The sequence below is a fragment of the Peromyscus californicus genome, unplaced genomic scaffold (genome assembly GCF_007827085.1).
Source record: "Peromyscus californicus insignis strain IS unplaced genomic scaffold, ASM782708v3 Scaffold_6__1_contigs__length_162567912, whole genome shotgun sequence".
NCBI lineage: Eukaryota > Metazoa > Chordata > Mammalia > Rodentia > Cricetidae > Peromyscus > Peromyscus californicus.
The window spans coordinates 52,952,138-52,970,684 of NW_026294584.1; the positions used below are offsets into that span (position 1 = coordinate 52,952,138).

The 18,547-nt window shown below is 45.7% G+C and overlaps 1 protein-coding gene across 1 annotated transcript in view; it reads left to right on the forward strand.

The window, feature by feature from the left end:
• The first annotated feature begins 4,561 nt into the window (after window positions 1–4,561).
• The window catches only part of Tmem178b (transmembrane protein 178B), a 431,719-nt gene continuing 417,733 nt past the window's right edge, over window positions 4,562–18,547 (forward strand). Inside the window, exons 1-2 of the mRNA XM_052720798.1 lie at window positions 4,562–4,743; window positions 5,690–6,485. Coding sequence (XP_052576758.1) covers window positions 6,104–6,485 — 382 coding nt within the window. The 5' untranslated portion in view covers window positions 4,562–4,743; window positions 5,690–6,103. The remainder of the gene's footprint in view (window positions 4,744–5,689; window positions 6,486–18,547) is intronic.

The following is an 18,547-nucleotide window of genomic DNA, read 5'->3' on the forward strand; positions in this document are numbered from 1 at the left end:
CACTTCTTCACATTGTATAAAAAGATTGTTCCACAACAGGAAGGGCCAAAGCTCAAAATCACTTTGGGGTTATGCACAATGTCCAAATTGTGCAAAGCTAATTATGAAAACAGAACTACATCTTTAACTCCAGTACATGGGGGGCAAAGGCAGGTGTATCTCTAGAAGTTTGAGGCTAACCCAGTTTACATAGTGAGTTAGTGAGTTCCAGGACAGCCAGAGCTACGTAGTGAGACTACACACACACACACACACACACACACACACACACACACACACACACACACACAGAGCTTTCCATGGATGAATACTGATATATATATTTGCCAGCTTTTGTTTTGTTTGGCTTATAGTTGACAATGTGAAGGAGAGAATTTGTAGATTGAGGAGGTATGTGGGTAGAACAAATATGGCAGCTGAAGACTTGTGGAAGGTGTTGTCTTAGTTAACTTTCTATTGCTGTGATAAAATGCCATGACCAAAAGCAACTTGGGGAGAAAAGGGTTTAGTTCATCTTACAAGTCTCAGGTCACACTCCATTACTGGGAGAAGTTGGGGCAGGAACTCAAGGCAGGAACCTGGAGGCAGCAACGGAAGCAGAGGCCACGGTGGAATGCTTCATACTGGCTTGTTTACCCTTCTTTCTTCTAGCACCCAGGATCACCTGCCCAGGGGCTGTACCACTCACAATGTACTTTGCTCTCCCACATCAATCAAGAAAATGCCCTACAGACTTTCCTATATTCCAATCCTATAGAGATAGTTCCTTGATTACAATTTCTTCTTCCCAAATGACCCTAACTTGTGTCAAGTTGGCATGAAAATTAACCAGAACAGGTGTGAGGCAAGTGTAGGAAAGTATCTCTGCTCTAGGTGTACAGTGTTCCAGGAAATGAAGAGAGCATCTGATGATGTCTCAATCTCTGTTGCTGACTTAGAAAAAGCTGGCAGAGTATGAACATTGCTTCAATCAAAGGTATGTGTCTAAGTGAAGAGTTCTTAATTAAAAAAATGTGGATTCCACAAACTGAAAATCAGTGATCCTAAGAGAGCATAAGAAGATGATGACTTGTGGGCTCCTGCAAGGAGAAGTGGGATGCATTAGAATTCTATATCACTCATGTAAATGCCAGATTTCCTTCCTAGCTGTACACTTGACCATTGAATGCAACACAGGGAAAGAATGGGTAAATGGACACTGTCTAAACGCCCTTTCTATGGAGAAAAAGTGGCTTCATGATGGCTGATATCAAGTATGAGGAGGATGGCTATATGGAAGATGGATCTGATACCATCCCTGGGCTTCTGAAGGCAAACGTAAGAGCCAATGGCTAGAAGTTGGAGGGATATGGAGTCTGGCTCAGTATAAAGAACTATTTGACCAGCCAGATCACCCAGTAATAGAGTGGGCTGCTTGCCCAGAGATGGACTTCTTTGTTGTGTCAAGTGTGTGAGCAGAAGCTGGCCATTCACTTTCTGGGAAACTTTCCCAAGATTTTCACATCATTTTGTGTTTGACTCTGGAGTTGCTTCTGATTTTGAGGTTTTATGACTTTAGGACAGTGTTAGTATGAGCAGGAAGAAACACAAAAAAGAGATGCTATAGCTAACAGGGTAGAGGAATTTGAAGCTAGATCATAGAGTTAGAAAGAGTAAATCATAATGGACTGTGGTAGTTAACAGCTGCAATCTCAGCACCTAGAAGGTTGGGCAGGAAGACTGCAAGCTCAAGACCAGCTTGGGTAATTTAGTGACATATTGTCTTAAGAAATAAAATAAAAAAAAAAGTTGTGTGTGTGTGTGTGTGTGTGTGTGTGTGTGTGTGGTCATTTGAATATTTGAATAAGGATGGTCCCAGAGAATCATATATTTGAATGCTTAATCAACAGGAAATGGCACTACTTGAGAAGGATTAGGAGGTGTGGCCTTGTTAGAGTACATAGAAGTGTTATTGGGGCTGGGCTTTGAGGTTTCAAAAGCCCAAGCCAGTCCCAGTGGCTTTCTCTTCCTGCTTCCTGTGGATACAGATGTAGAACTCTCAGCTACTTCTCCAGCACCATGTCTGCCTGCATGCAGCCATGCTTCCTGCCATGATGATAATGAACTAAACCTCTGGAATTGTAAGCAAGTTTCTTTTATTAACTTTTTCATATTAATTTAAGAGTTGCCTTGGTCATGGAGTCTATTTCACAGCTATAGAACGCTAAGGCAGGGATATACACCTGCCTAGACTGTACAACAGTTTGGTTCCCAGGACAGCACACACACAAAGACAACAACAACTAAAAGATAATGCTGTCTAAGTCAGGTGGTGGTGGTGCACACCTTTAATCTGAGTGCTTGGGAGGCAGAGGCAGGCGGATCTCTGAGTTTGAGGCCAGCCTGGTCTACAGGATGAGTTTCAGGACAGCCAGCCTACACAGAGAAAACCTATCTAAAAAACAAAACAAAACAAAACAACAACAAAAAACCCCAAACTTCCACAAAACCAAAAACAACAACAACAAAAAAGATATGCTGTTTAGATGAAGACACCCCCCCTTCAACTATTTAGCCCCAGGCATCAGTGTCATCCCCATAATATATGGCTGCACAGCTGCTCAAAACAATTACACTGAAAAGGAGGGTACCAATCAACATCATCTGTAGGATGCTTGCGTTTCCACAAAGGTTGACAACTTCAAAATGGAATGTTAGTTCAGGAAAGGGGAAGGCAGTATCCCGCATAGGTCCCCTTCCTAAGCTGGGTCTCAGACACTGAGGACCACGGGATGATGGACCAAGCACATCCTTGAAAGCAGACCGAAAGCTAGGGGAGAAGCTAAGAAGTGGAGCAAGAATGGACTGAGGGTGGGTTGCAGGGGGAGTGGCTGAAAAGAGGACCGCCTGTGCTTTTGTACATGCCCACTGCCAAAGGTCCTGAGCTGGTGCTGAAGACTGGAAAGGGAACCAGGAGACCTGGGCTACAGTGCTAATTGTGCTCTGACTTCCCACTGACCTTGTAGGTTCAGCTCCCTTCTATTGTCATATGCAGGAGCCCTCTTAGTTGAGAAGCACTTCCGCTCTGCCTTCGGGAAGAAATAGCTTTAGAGATTTCAGGTGTCTGCGTGTATGCAAAATGCATCTCTGTTTTCAAGGGCATAAGTAGGAGAATGGATGAGAGAGGAAGGTGAGAAGACACCATGGGCAAAGTTGCTCAGCCCTACCAGGGCATCCCAGGGAACTCTGAGGGTGATGGGGACTAGAGCACGTGCCTGCAACTTCTAGACCAGCCAAGCACCCAAGAAACCAAGCGGGCATCCTAAGGACTTTCTCTTCATGTAGTAAATCCCTTCACAGAATTCAAGGCTCAAAAAAACGAGGCACGCCCCTCCCCCACTAGAGGGCACTGAAACGCCTTGTTCGCGATTTTCAAAATGCAGGCAGGAAAAAAAAAATAAAGACAAAAAGAATATGGTGGAGGTGCGTTCATTTCGACTCACAAGTCCTGCTGTGCAAGGCTGGGTGCCTAGGGCACTCTCTTTCCCCTAGGGCAGCTCTTTAGCCCGCAATGGGGGACCTCGACTTTGGAGAGAGGGTGAAAACGAAGGGTGAGCTTTAGAATGAAAACCCTAGTGTGCGGAGCTGGGTGGGAGGCTCCCAGCCTTTGCGGCGCTGTCTCAAGTGAGAGAAGCAGGGGGCGGGGTAGGGTGGGGATGGATTCGCTGGCTGGGGCCCACCCCTTCAAGGTCTGGAGTCCGGTTCCACCTCAAAGAGGCCCCGCAGAGGCTAAATCCCGCGGTCTCAGATAGAGATCATGACAAACCAACCCTACACCGAGGTTGCTTTAACTCTCCCTCTCCTCCAACACATCTACAACTGCCCTCTCCACCCCATTGCGATTCTCTTCTGGTCTTGAACGGATCAGTCAGTTGTCTCCTTTTCTTGCTGAAGAGTCAGGGCAGGGGTGTGTGTGTGTGTGTGTGTGTGTGTGTGTGTGTGTGTGTGTGTGTGTGTGTGTGTGTGTTGTTTCAGGCGCTGGCTTAGAGCTGACTGAGAGCCTTACGGCTGCTCTCTGCTCAGCTCCAGGTGGAAATGCCAGTAGCTAGCAATGTAGTGCTTATGGCTTTGTGGGGGGGGGGGGGGGCGGGGGCGACAAAGATCAAACGAACAGGAGACACTAGCGCCCGGAACCCGGGGCGCAGGGGTTCACTCAGCGCTGGTTAAAGACGGTTCTCTAAGCATTCTTTTCTTTAAAGAACTGTGGCGAATTTAAGGGAATTTTCCACGGTCAAAAGAGAAACAGGAGACGTGGGCACCAAGCCTAAATTTATAATAATACACGTAAACACGCTACATGCCACATATATGTATATGTGCATAAATATGGATGTGATGGAGTGCATACCTACCTAGACACCATTGACTTGCCTGGCCAAAGAATAAGGCTCAGACATTTCGTGCCTGGGAAATGGTGCGGTTCAACTTTAAGAAGGCTAGAAAAATAAGAGATGAGGCTCACGTTGCACGGATGACATCACTAGCTTTTGGCTGCGCGCTCCGTGTTCTCGACTGTGGGTTTTAGCCAAGGCTGCAGCGCCTAGAGGCCGAGCGAGTGACAGCGGCTTCCTCGGGCGCCCACACCCGGGCAATGCGATTTCTGGAGCCCCTGGGGCGCAGGCTAGGCTCTCGCTCCTCGCGGGCGTCGGCTAAGCCTGAGAGGCCCGGAAGCCTCCGCGGCTCGAGGAGGAGATAGGGAGGAGGGTAAGCCGAGGCACTCAGGCTCCCTACCCCCCACCCTCGCCCCATTCACCACAGTGCGGGGAGCCGGATCGCGGGACGCCGAGGCCGGGACGGGATCCTCCGCACGAGGCCGAGGGACCCCGCGCCTCGTCGCCTGGGTGGGCTGCGAAGAAAATGGTGCAATCTGAGAGCGGCTGACCCCAGCTGGCCAGAGCAAGCGGGTGCTGGACTGCTTGGGCTCAGGTGGCGGAGAAGGGGGCGGGTTGCTTCGAGCAGCCGGGTCCTGGGTTTTCTTCGTGCCCGCAGCATTTGATTAGCACCTGGGCAGCTCCCACGCGGGGCTGCGGGAGGCCAGGTGAAGTGAGGCAGAGGGGATCTTGGAGGAGGCTGGGTGTACACACTCCAGGAAGAAGGCGCTGGAAAGAGCGGAATGACACCGAGGAGGCTGGCGGCTGGGCCGGCTGCACGCCATCCCTGAGCGACCTGTCCATGGTATTGAAGGAGCTCCGAGAGCCCGGGGTGCGCCCTCCTCTGTGCAGCCCGCCCCTAGCGCCCGTCAGCTGCCGCCCAGTCTCTGCAAACCCCGGGCCGGGAATAGTCGCCTAACGCCGCCTGGGTGTCCCCGCTTGCCCAAAAGCTAGGCAGTCTGAATGGCGAGGCCAGAGGCAGGCCATCCGGGAGCTCGCGGGGAAAGGCTGTCAGAGACCGTGCGTCCTCGGGCAGCTCACCTCTGAGAGCACGCGTGGGCCGGCAGGAGCTAAGGACCTACTGGTGATCAGAGGACCGAGGCTTTGAAAAGACCGGACGGGGAGAGGAAGAACAGTTTTGGGCGCGCATTCCCGGCCTTCGGCTTCAGATCGAAAAGGGGAGAGTCCGGGAGAAGGAGATCCAGGGCAGCCGGGCGCGGGCTCGATCCATTCCTTCGGCGGAGTGCCGCGTCCTCACACGCCCTCTCTATCATTCCCAGGAAGCCAGGACAGTCACTCCGGTCAGCACAGAGAACCCCAGCAAACCCCGCCGCGGTCGAGAGCACTTGGTATTTAGTTTGCGGCTGTCGGGCCGCGCGCCGACTGTCCTAACCCTCCCGAGCGGTGGGAAGTAGCGGCGTTGAGTTCGCCACCGCCGGAGGAGGCTGCACCAGCCCGGAGGATGCTCAGGACCTCGCGGGAGTCTCTCCGGATCAGAACTTTTTAGGCTGCCCGCCCCGATCCCCGCAGTCTCCCGGCTTCGTACCCGCAGGTGGGGGCCAAGGGGTCGCCGCGGCGCAGATCCCTTCCAGTCCCCACCCCCAGCTCGGCCGCCCGCCGCTTTGTTCCGGGCGCGCAGAGGGAAGGCGAGGCTGCGGCGGATCATGCCCATGGTGTAGCCGCCAAGCGGAGGCATGGCTGCCGGAAGGTTACTGCTCTACACTGGGCTATCGCTAGCGCTCTGCGCCCTCGGCATGCTGGCTGTGGCCATCTGCTCCGACCACTGGTACGAGACGGACGCCCGGAAGCACAGGGACAGGTGCAAGGCCTTCAACACCCGCCGGGTCGACCCCGGCTTCATTTACAACAACAACAACAACTTGCCTCTGCGCGCGAGCCGCTCGCGCCTGGACCGCTGGGAGGGCAAACTCCTCCGGGCCCGGAATCGCCGGCAGCTGTTCGCCATGAGCCCGGCGGACGAGTGCAGCCGGCAGTACAACTCCACCAACATGGGCCTCTGGAGGAAGTGCCACCGGCAGGGCTTCGACCCGGAGATCGCCGCCCTCATCCGGAAAGGTAAGCTCGAGGCGGCGCGAGGCGTGGCGCTGCAGAGAGCCCGGCGCCTCTAGGTAGGCCCTGCAGCCCCTCGCCTCTCCTGGTGGCCACAGGCCATGGCATCTCCTGGTTCTGAGTGGTTCAGTTCGCCAGGCCTGACTGACTGAGCCTTGGCGTGGGCAGAACTTGCCTTTCCAAAGCTGTAATAGATTGTGGTAAAGGCTTCACTCTCTTTCGCTTACCTGCTGTCTTGCTCTTGTCTATCCAGATTCGCATGGAATCTCCTGGGCCATCTTTTTTTTTTTTTTTTTTTTTTTTTTTTTAGTCCAGACTAATGCTTCATCAGCCTCTGAGAAGGAAGGGAATCTCCAATGTTGTTTCTGGAGGAAGCCCTTTAAGGGTGATCATGTGTCAGGGGTAACTGGCTCCGAATTTTAATCTTTGTTTCAGATGTTGAACTGATTCCATCAAGGGAAACTCGGGGTTGGGGGGTGACTCCCACAGAAGACCGTATGAACCCCAGAAACATTTACTTAGAAATACACCGAAGAAGTCATGGTGTAGGTATTGGCCATATACACATCAATAAATTACAGCCCCTGCCTTGTAGTAGCCCAAAGCGGTTATCCAGTAGCATTCCTTTACAGTCCTTTATTTCTTCTTCTGGAAAAGCGGTTGACAGAAGTGACGGTTTGCAGTGAATATCACCAGTCTAATAACCACAAAAAAGTGACACCAGAGCGGGTTTATCAGAAGGAAAAAATACTATTTTCAGGTTTATATAAAAACACTCAAGGTTTTTATATATAAAACAGATAATAAGCAAATATTTGCTATAACACTTGATATTTGAATATGATCACATGTATAGAAAAGTCTCCTTATGTGATGCAGTTTGTAAGCCCTGAGTGATTTATATGTTGGAAACCATCCTGTCTTATCAGCCCCACTAGAAATACTGTTGGATATGATGTGCTGTAATGTCGCTCTGAGGAGGGGACTGTATTCTTTTCTATGATGGCTGCTCCCTGGGAAGATGTGTAGATTTTAGACCTTGCTTCTCTCCTCATGTGTCACTCTCTTCAACTCGTGAGTAGTTGACAACTGTGCTAATGTTTGCAAATATGCTTTGAAGCCGAGACATAAAGCGACTCTTAATGTCTCATATCACCATGAAGTTCACTGATGTTTTAAAATAATATCTGAAGAGAAGAGATGCACTTTGATTTACAAAAGTGTCGAGGCTGTTCAAAAGAAATTGTTAATTTGAAAACACACACGCATGTACACACCCATCCACATGCACCACCACCACCACCACCACCACCACCACCACCACCACCACCACCACCAGCCAACCATGTAAGAATGACAAGTAGTGGGTATGTTCCAGGAGGCCATTTCACAGTTAGGAGGTGAGCAGGAGAGGTAGGGAAGAGAGAGTGAGTGTCCATCTTGACATTTGTTGTATAGCTTCTTGGGAATGACTAGGGATTCCAGTTTTAGGCATGGGCATGTTGGTGCTTACAGGCATCCCACCTGCTTCCTGACAAGGCTCTTATTAGTGTGGACTGACCCAGGTGGAACTCTGCAACTTTGTAAGGATGCACAAGATGTTACGGGGCTTGGCCGAGAAGCAGGAAAACAAGAGGAAGCATAATTATTTTTCACAAGGGGGACTTTATAACTGTTTTCAGATTAATGGTGTTATTTTATCTATGTTTTGCTTTCTTTAAAACGGAAATGATAGGTAGCTAGCCGAACTGTTGGGGAGAACTGCTGATAATGACTGGTGAGCGCTGACAAGACTTGTGGAAGGGCATTCTTCAATTTCCTTCCTTAAACCTTTTAGAACAAGACTGGTATCCCATGTCTGGCATTGGCTGACCCTATTTAGAGAGAGAGGGGAATGGGATTTGTGGCTTCTGGTGGCTCCATCCAGGTCTCTGATTCCATTTCGCCTGCTTGGCAATCTGACTAGAGAGGTTGACTTGGTCTGTGCATCAGAGGGACTGGTTACCATAGTGACATGTTCTTCCGGTGAAGCTGGAAACATAGTGACAGGGCAAAGGATAGGGGAAGAATGAACAACATTTTGACTTTGTATCGACTGATTTTTAATTGCAGCAACAGAAAATGGACACGCACAGCAGGGGGATTGAATATACTGATACCCAGAGTTGGCAGGGCATTGTATTTCACTTGAACTAATGGAAATGCTGTTCCCCATCACCTCAAATACAGCAATCACTGTCAGCTGCAAGCGCTTGCTCGCCATGGCTGTTTCTGTCCTGTTGGCACTCTTGTTAGGCATTATTGAGACGGATGGCATGCTGGGCTTACAAATCTTGAGAGACCTAAGGTCACCATCTTCATTTTTTAACCTCATAACATCATCTTTGAAAACCAGATCTTCCCTTTTCAAGCATCAATAGACATTTTGTAAACAAGTGCATTTTATATTAATAGGATTTATGGGTAATTCTAAGAACATAGAGAAAGCAACTTTTAGAATTAACTAGCATTTGTTCTAGATGGGTGGATTTTATAAGGAAGCTAAAATTGATACTTCTATATTTAAATTTAAGATGTCTTAAGGAAAGATGTTTATCTCATATTATTCATTAGAAGCCCCAAAGAGAACTTAAATCTTTATCTCTTTTTAGAAATATATTCTATTACAATTGTGTGAGATATATTTTGGACAAAGGAAAGGGAAAACTAAAGAAAAGGTTGTTTAAAGTCTATTTAAAATGTTGGGGGAAAATGTGAGTTGTGTCTTTTTTTTTTTTTTTTTTTTCTGCTTTTTGAGAGAGGATTTCTTTGTGTAACAGCCATGACTGTGCTGGAACTTGCTCTGTAGACCAGGGTGGCCTTGAACCCACAGAGATCCAGCTGCCTTTTCCTCCCAGGTGCTGGGATTAAAGTTGTGCGCCACCACCACCTGGCAAGAGTTGTATCTTAATGATCCTATTGCCCTAAAGGGTTTGGTGACTTGTTAAGTCAGTCATTGCATTGAAAAGTACTACTTGCTCTTTTGAAAGAAAACAAAACCACCAAATGAATAAGAAAGCAGAAGTCAAATTCTATCAGACACAAAGATGAAGTATCTTGGATTCATGTTCTTTCTGCACACGGCTGTGCACAGCAGAATGTGTCTCTGGCAGTGACAATTGTTTCATTATTGAACTAGAAGTTCCTGGATGGCAGGCAAAACACACATTTGTAACACACATCCACCAGAGCCTTGGTTCCTGGGAAATACCTCATAAAAACTGGGCTTATAAATGTATCCATCCAGAGCCAATTCTAGTTATGGGGATGCTTGTGTGGGAATACAAATAATAGATTAGTTGGGAAATCATGATGAAAAAAGAAAAAAAAAAGAAACTACTGTGACTATGAGTCCAGGTTAATATGGTAACAGATGCTGAACGAGACATCAAAGAAGGATTTCTTGCACAAAAGCTTTGGCAAGGAATAAGGGAAACTCCCAATTCTTTTTGGGTAGCATATGCCACTGAATAGTCACACACCATCCAAAGTCATTATTTGCCATGTTAGATAAGATTTTAATTATTCTTTTCTTGGAGGTTGGATTGAGTATAGGGAGTAGCAAGAATCGACTTTGTCAACGAGGAGTCTTAAATCATGTCCTCTATCTTCTAAACCTTATTCTGGTCTTTCAGAAAAGTCAACACAGGTACTGGGTGCAGATTAATGGCAAGACCGGTTTCTGAAGTTCAAGAGACATCCAGATCTTTCTTTCTCTTTCTTTCTTTCTTTCTTTCTTTCTTTCTTTCTTTCTTTCTTTCTTTCTTTCTTTCTTTCTTTCTTTCTCTCTCTCTCTCTCTCTCTCTCTCTCTCTCTCTCTCTCTCTCTCTCTCCCTCCCTCCCTCCCTCCCTCCCTCCCTCCCTCCCTCCTTCCTTCCTTCCTTCCTTCCTTTTCTTTTTTTTTAAAGACAGGGTCTCACTATGTAGCTCCGACTGGCCTACAGCTCACTATGTAGACCAGGCTAGTTTCAAACTCACAGATATCTGCCTTCCTTTCTTCTGAAGTACTGGGAGCAAAGGTATACCTTATCATGCTCAGCCTTTAACTGATCAAGAACTTTTTATTGTTTTGAAATTTGCTTTATAATAAATAGACTTTGGTCCCAGGAGTTTTCATGGTCATGAAGTGGTTGTGCTTTAAAAATTATTTTAGTGGAACATTGTGCATATTTAAATTTTAATGTTGTAATCAGAAAATACTTAGAATAAACACATGTATTATATGATGCCTTGGCATACAGGACTAGGATGAGAGATGAGTAAGACCTGGCCCTCAAATTCATACAGACATTAGTGCCACAGATAACACATTACAACTACATAGTGACAGAGCAGCCACAGAAATAGGCCCAGAGGCCGGGCGGTGGTGGCACACTCCTTAACTCTCAGCACTTGGGAGGCAGAGGCAGGGGGATCTCTGTGAGTTCAAGACCAGCCTGGTCTACAGAGCGAGTTCCAGGACAGGCTCCAAAATTACACAAAGAAACCATGTCTCGGGGTGGGTGGTGGGGTGGTGGGTGGGGGGTGGGGGAAAGAAGTAGACCCAGAGGAATGTGGGGGAGATGAAGGTAGCTCTTCGTGGTGGGTAAGATGGGGTGGGGGTGGGGGAGTAGAGAAAATTGTCCCTAGGAAATGAAATCTGAACAAAGGTTATGAAGTGTGGATAAGGAACGCCATTTCAGCAAGGGGGCTGACAATGGCAGAGCCCTGGAGGTGTGAGAAAAGCAGTATGGCCTCCTGAGAGCTGGTTTCTGAGGCGAGGGGAGGAGCAGCATAGGAGCTGGAATGCAGGCAATTACCAAATCCAAGAGCTTGATTACCAAACTCCCCAGAGCTACACCACCATGCCTAGAGAAGAACCACAGGTAAGTAAATTCAACGCTTCATTTCCTTAGCTGCATGAACCACATTGCAGATACTCAACAACCACACTGGGCTGCTGGCTATTGTTTGGGACCATGTAGACTATGGTGAAGGTTCCCACGATTAGAGAAAGTTCTGTTGGACAGCGCGGCACAGAGCGCAGGGCCTCCAAAAAGAACAAGCTGTGTTTCTGATGAGGATAATCACATGGCCATTTGGGCGGAAAGGCAGGAGTATCACTTTACAGCTTAGGAAACCTTTTGCTTTTTGACTATTTTGGGTTTTAGTTCAGGGTTGTTTCTGCTGTTTGGTTAATTTTCTGGTATCAGTTCACAGAATTTGTATATGCTTCGCTCTTTCCCCAATTTCATAAAAAAGCCAATCTATGAGGCAGGCCTGGTGGTTCCTTCCTTTAGTCCTAACCCTTGGGAGGTTGAGGCAGAAGAATTGCAGTGAGTTTAAGGCCAGCCTGAGCTACATAGAGAGTTTGAAGCAAGCATGGGCTATAGAGTGAGGCTCTATCTAAATTTAAAAAAAAAAATTAAAAGTTCCCACTTAAATAACAGCTAAACCTGACACCAGGTATTCATCTTAAAGCTTTATATATACTTATTAATTTATTGTTCACAATAACTCTATGTAGTTAATATTCCTATTATTATATATTTTTTTGAGAATTTCATGTGTGAGTACCGTATTGACACAATTTCTCCACTCTTCCTCTCCCACTCCAACTGCTCCCATGTCACCCTGCTTGGACTCATGACCTCATCTTTAATTATTGTTACACACACACACACACACACACACACACACACACACACACACACACACCCTAATGAGTCTCTTTAGTGGTGCTCATATATACATGCATTTAGGACTGACCACTTGTGATTGAATACCCTATCGGGGGCTAGTCCCTGGAGAAACTGATTCTTCCTTTCTCAGTAGACATTGACTGCCTGTAGCTCTTTATCAGGGGGTGTCACTCTGTACAGTTTCCCCCATCCATGTGGCATATTAACTGCTGGGGCTATTGTTTGGGTCCTGTTTATGTAACCAAATTGTTGAGATTTCATGGGTGGATATTACTATTATTATTTTTAAATTCCCATTTTATAGTAGAGGGGCTCAAGGCTCACAAAACTCATATAATTTGTTAAATTTCTTGGGCAGTGAATAAGGGATTCAAATTCTGGCTCCAGATTTGAGAACTCACCCACACGCATTGTCTCCATGGAATCTGTTGGGACAGGCGGAAAAAAGACAATACATTGATTCCTCAAATTAAAAAATAAAAGAAAGAAAGTAATACCTCTAGAGCAGTGGTTCTCAACCTGTGGGTTATGACCCCTTTAGGGGTTGAACTACCTTTTCACAGGGGTCACTTAAGATGATTAGAAAACACAGATATTTCCATTATGATTTATACCAGTAGTAAAATTACAGTTATGAAGTAGCAACAAAAATAATGTTATGGTTGGGGGTCACTGTAGCATGAGGAACTGTATTAAAGGGTATCAGCATTTGGAGGGTTGAGAACCACTGCTCTAGAGTCTCCATTCTACATTAAAGAAATTAAGGTGGCCCACACATTTTACATATTTTGCTGTGTTTTTTGGTCTTCGTTTTGCACAATGTTGTAGATACTGAAGTTTTAGAGACACAAAGGACATGACCATTCATCAATCTCTTGTGAGAGCCCATGGGCTAGACATCAGGTACAATGTTGGACAAAGTGGAGAAGCTTACATTCTGGGTAGAGAAAAAATAAATACATACTAATATATATTAATAAGCAAACCAGTGTTCAATTTAGCAAAAAGTAGCGAGTGTCATAAAGATGAAGTCTGTCCCTAGGAAGCACAAAAGGAAGAATGAGTTGGCCTAAAAGGGGAATAGTTCTATTGATTTTTATTCTATTATTATTATTATTTGGTTTTTCAAGATGGGTTTTCTCTGTGTAACAGCTCTGGATGTCCTGGAACTCCTTTGTAGACCAGGCTGGCCTCAAACTCACAGATCCATTTGCCTTGGCCTCCTGAGTGCTGGGATTAAAGGTGTGTGCCACCACTGCCTGGCTAGTTCTATTGGTTTTAATCTTACGACATGGACAGTGCTCTGGAATAAAAGAGGGGGCAACCCTTATGCAGACAGGAGAAGGTCCCACATTCCTGCAGGGCAGAGATTGTTTAATTTCTAAGATACATATAGACCTCTGTTTACCAGTTGATTAAAAAATTTAAACTTAAGATAGTCCTGTTTATAGACAAACCCATGGAGGCATGCATGGTCTTTTGTGTCTATGTGCACAGACCATAGGCTAACCATGTCCATCATAGATGTCCTTCCTCAGGAGCCATCCATCTTCTCTTTTTAACATTTATTTGTTTGTGGGGAATGCTTGCACATGCCACACTGTAAGTGTGGAGGTAGGAGCACAACTCCATGGAATCAGTTTTCTCAGTCCACCTTGATGTGGGTCCCAGGAATTGAACTCAGGTCATCAGGCTTGAGTAGCAAGTGCCTTTACTAGCTGAACCATCTTGCTGGTCTTGCTTTTGAGACAGGACCTCCCTCTGGGACTTGGGGCTCACTAACTAGGTTAGGCTAGCTGGCCAGCAAGCCCCAGGGACCTTCCTGTCCCTGCTTCTCCAGTGCTGGAATTACAAGCACATGTCACTGTGCCTGGCTTTTTATGTGAGTGCTAGGGATAGAAGTCAGGTCTTGCACTTGACTGCTTGGTAAGTCTTCCTAGTCCCCGTGTGGTTTTTATATGTGGTGTAAATCACTATGCATATCTGTTAAATGTATGTCTACATGCAATAAGTAAACACAGTCTCAGTGAGACCCTCCCTCCTCAGTAGTTCCCAAACATAAGTAACCAGGGAGAGATGAAGATTAGGCAAGGTGCTTTGTGATTTGGGTGCAACATTTGTGGGTTCATGTGCAGGGCAAAGAAATGTATTTGAACTCCACTGTGTTCAGAAAAATTTGCTGGAAGTTTGTAGCAAAAGAGGTAGTTTGGGATGGGATAAAGATACAGTGGTCCTTGTTCCAAGGGAGCTCATCCATTGACTCAGTTTCTCAAGGTGATTGTCACATGTCACATGAATCAGGCCCCTCCCTTTAGAGCTCACATTAGCATCAACTGGATCAGGACTCAGTTGGTCGGGGAATGCTGGGCTGTGCTCTTTTTATTGAGTCAACAAAGTCAAGAGCCTTATTTCTGTTCTAGAATGTCAGTTTTACTTGTTCTTTTACTGGTGGATTGGTAAAGATCATTTAGAAGATTGAGCCTGTATGTCTCATTTGAATTGTCAGTTAAAAATATTTTCCTTGGCCGGGCGGTGGTGGCGCACGCCTTTAATCCCAGCACTCGGGAGGCAGAGGCAGGAGGATCTCTGTGAGTTCGAGGCCAGCCTGGTCTCCAAAGTGAGTTCCAGGAAAGGCGCAAAGCTACACAGAGAAACCCTGTCTCGAAAAAAAACCAAAAAAAAAACCCCCCAAAAAAATATTTTCCTCATGTTGGGCAGTGATGGTGCATGCCTTTAATCCCAGTACTCGGGAGGCAGAGGCAGGTGGAGCCCTGCAAGTTCCAGGATGGCCAGGGCTACATAAAGATCCCCCTCCCAAAAGAAAAACACAAAACAAAACAAAACAAACAAAAAACCCCAAGAAATAAAACCCAACAAACCAACCAACCAAAAGTATTTTCCTGTTTTTTGCTATGAGTAAGCAACCCCAGGCTTGCAGGCAGAATGCTGTACAGCCTGGGTTGCTTTGACCACACACACACACACACACACACACACACACACACACACACCACACCACACCACACCACACACATGTACACACATGCACACACATGCACACACACACACATGTACACACATGCACACACACACATACACACACCACACACATGTACACACATGCACACACACACAACACACACATGTACACACACACACAACACACACATGTACACACATGCACACACACACTCACACACATACTTCATCATTCACGTCTAAGTATTAGACATTAGAGTCACAAATAGTCTAGATGCAAATATTTCTGCAATTAATTGCTCCAAATAATGTGCTTAGAGAGGAAGAAGAGCATGGCTTGATGGATGCTTTCCTGATGAAATGAAAGAAAAATTATTCTGCTTTATTTACTGAATTATGCAGTTTTTAATGGTGCAAATATTCTCTCATTTTCATTCTCTCTGTGTACATATGCGTGTTAATGTGTATGCAGGTGTACGTGTGTGTGTAAGTCAGTGGTCAACTTTAGATGTCATTCTTCAGGAGCTAGGCACTTTTTTTTTTTTTTTGAGGCAGGGTCTAGCTGGGCGGTGGTGGTGCATACCTTAATCCCAGTACTAGGGAGACAGAGGCAGGCAATCTCTGTGAGTTCAAGGCCAGCCTGGTCTACAGAGTGAGTTCCAGGACAGCCAGGGCTGTTACACAGAGAAACCCTGTCTCGACACCCCCCACCACCCAAAAAAGACAAGGAAAGAAAAGAAAAGGGGAAAAAAAGGAGACAGGGTCCCTCATTGGGACCTGGGGCTCTCAGATAGGCAAGACTGTCTGGCCAGTGAGAGTCAAAGATCCTCTTGTCTCTGCCCCTGGCCCTCAGTGCTAGGATTATAAATGCACCACTACACCCAGCTTTTGAATGGGGGCTGAGGATTGAACCCAAATCCTCACACTTGTACAGCAAGCATTTTAGCAACTGAACTGTCCTCAACCCTGAGAGTCCTTGCATTCTCGGGAGACCATCTTTCTGTCAGATGTAAAAGAATGGGTTTGGGTTCTAGAAACTCCAGCCCCTTCCACACTAGCATGATAAGAAAGTTAAATTTAGATGGAGAGTAGATGATAGATGCATGACTGAAAGAAAGTATAAAGAGAGGGCTTGGAAAGTGGGGGTGGGGAAGAGAGAGCTAGAAAACAAAGCACGGAGAGGGGGAGCGAGTGTCTCTAAAGGGGTCCAGTGCAGGTGCTAACCTGTATTAGGAAGAGGGGGACATCCTTACTGTTGCAAACAAGCCTCTTTTGTCTTTTACTCAAATACCATTTTGCAGATTGGGGCTAAAATTTGAGCCCCTCCTCCAAGTAGAGATAGATGGTAATGGATGTATATTCATGTCAGCACTACTGAACTATACACTTAAAAATGATTAAAATGGTAAATTTTATGTCATATATTTTCTTCTGTGTTAGTTACCTTGCCTGTGACAACCAGTTTCAAACAGGAAAGGCTTGTCTTGGCTCACAGTTTTGGAGATTCTGATGCACAGTTCATTGGCCCTGTTGTTTTGGGATCTATGGTGAGGATATGCATCAAGGTGGTGGAGTGTGGGAAGAGGATGGTGCTCTCCTCACAGTAGCCAGGAAGCAAAGGCAAGATAAAGGAGGAGATGGTCAGATCCTAGTATCTCTTTAAGGACATGCTCCCAATTGACCAAACTTTCTTCTAGTAGCTTCCATGTCCTGAAGTTTCTACCTTTTCCCTGTAGTGTCCTTGGCTGGGACCAACCAACCTGCAACACTTGGGCCTTTGAGGGACATTCATCTCTCAACTGAAGTGAAGAGAGAAAGAAATGCAAACATTTAGTAAAGGAGCTATTTGATTCTCTTTAGTACAGAGACCTAGCAAAGACCCCTTGTCCATTCAGCATGTTTATTAAGCACCTACTGTGTGCCAGGCAAGTATGCTTAGCACATATTATAGATGCTAATCAAATGTATAAAATTCATATCTCCTTATTAAATTTGTTTAGCCATTTTTTGAGTATTTAAATATTTTCTTTTTCTAAGTAAAACATTTTTGATGGGTTCTTACCTCTCCCGATTCCTTGGGAGATCAATCCCAGGGCCTTGTACATGCTAGGCAAGTGTTCTGCTACTGAGCTATTCCATCATCTCTCTAAACATCAATATATAAAGTGAGTGGAAGTAATGAATAAATTCCTTGGTTCATTTAAAAATTACTGAATGAGGAAAATTTCATTGTACTTGTTGGAAAAGGACTATCGAGCAGTGACTATGCTAGGTACATATCTGGGGTGGAGGCTTTTGAGTAAAATCCAATACTTGCATGTTCTTTCCTTCAAGAAGTGAAAGATGAGAAGGTATAGGAGTGGATTGATGAGCTCCATGATTGGCTCTGTGAGGGGTTTTGGGTCCTGGGGTCCATTTCAAAGCAGCCAGGCTAGGCTTTATAGAAAAGCAGACATGATATCCTAAGACATTTTTAGAGAGGTACCTGGGGGCAATAGGAGGAAATTTTAGCTTCACTTAAAAATTATTAATTCTGACTAGGCAATATGTGTCCATCTTCAACTATTCCTTTTGTACCTCAGACTCCCTGCTCTTCTAGGAGGCAGCCATAGTTAGTAGTTTCCATAAATCGTATCAGAGATATCGTGTTCCAATAGTTAAAGACAACAGCACTGATACGTATAAGCAAGACAGTGAGCAGGTGATTCAAGGACAAAAATGTTTCTCTTTTATAAATTTGTGTTCTCAGAGATGGTGTTTAAGGACCCTCCCAGGAGTCACTAGGAATTGTCTGAAGGTGATGTTGAGTCAGGGTACAAGCTGATGTTGCATTCATAGGAGTTTGACAGGTTGGCTGCTTTTATGGGAAAGTACAGTATCTGAATTATTTCAATTGATTTTTTTCTGGCGTCAAAGTATTTTGCCAAGAAAAGGCAATTTACTTTATATTAGGTCATCCTCTTACATTTCTATCATTTCCTGCTTTTTAGAATGCCCCACTCGTTCATATTCAGGGCCCCACTCTAGGACACTTTATTTGCTTTAGAGCATCTCATTCAGTTTTGCCCCGAGCTCCCTTTCAATTTATAATAGTGATTCTATTTATGCAATTTGAACCCTTTTCCCCAAGGTGTTGGGTATTTCCCAGGCCTGGGTGGAGTAGGGTTGTTTCTGCCTGAAAGAGGCTCTGGGCTGATGTGCTGGTGTGGATTAACTATCTCAACGCTGGAGAAGAGGGTACTGTGTTATAAGGCTGAAGACATGAACATGCCTATGTACCTGTGAGTACATGAAACCACCAAGAAAACCCATGATATTTCCTGTTTGTAATAACAAAATAAAAATAACGTATAAAAATGGAAAAACCTA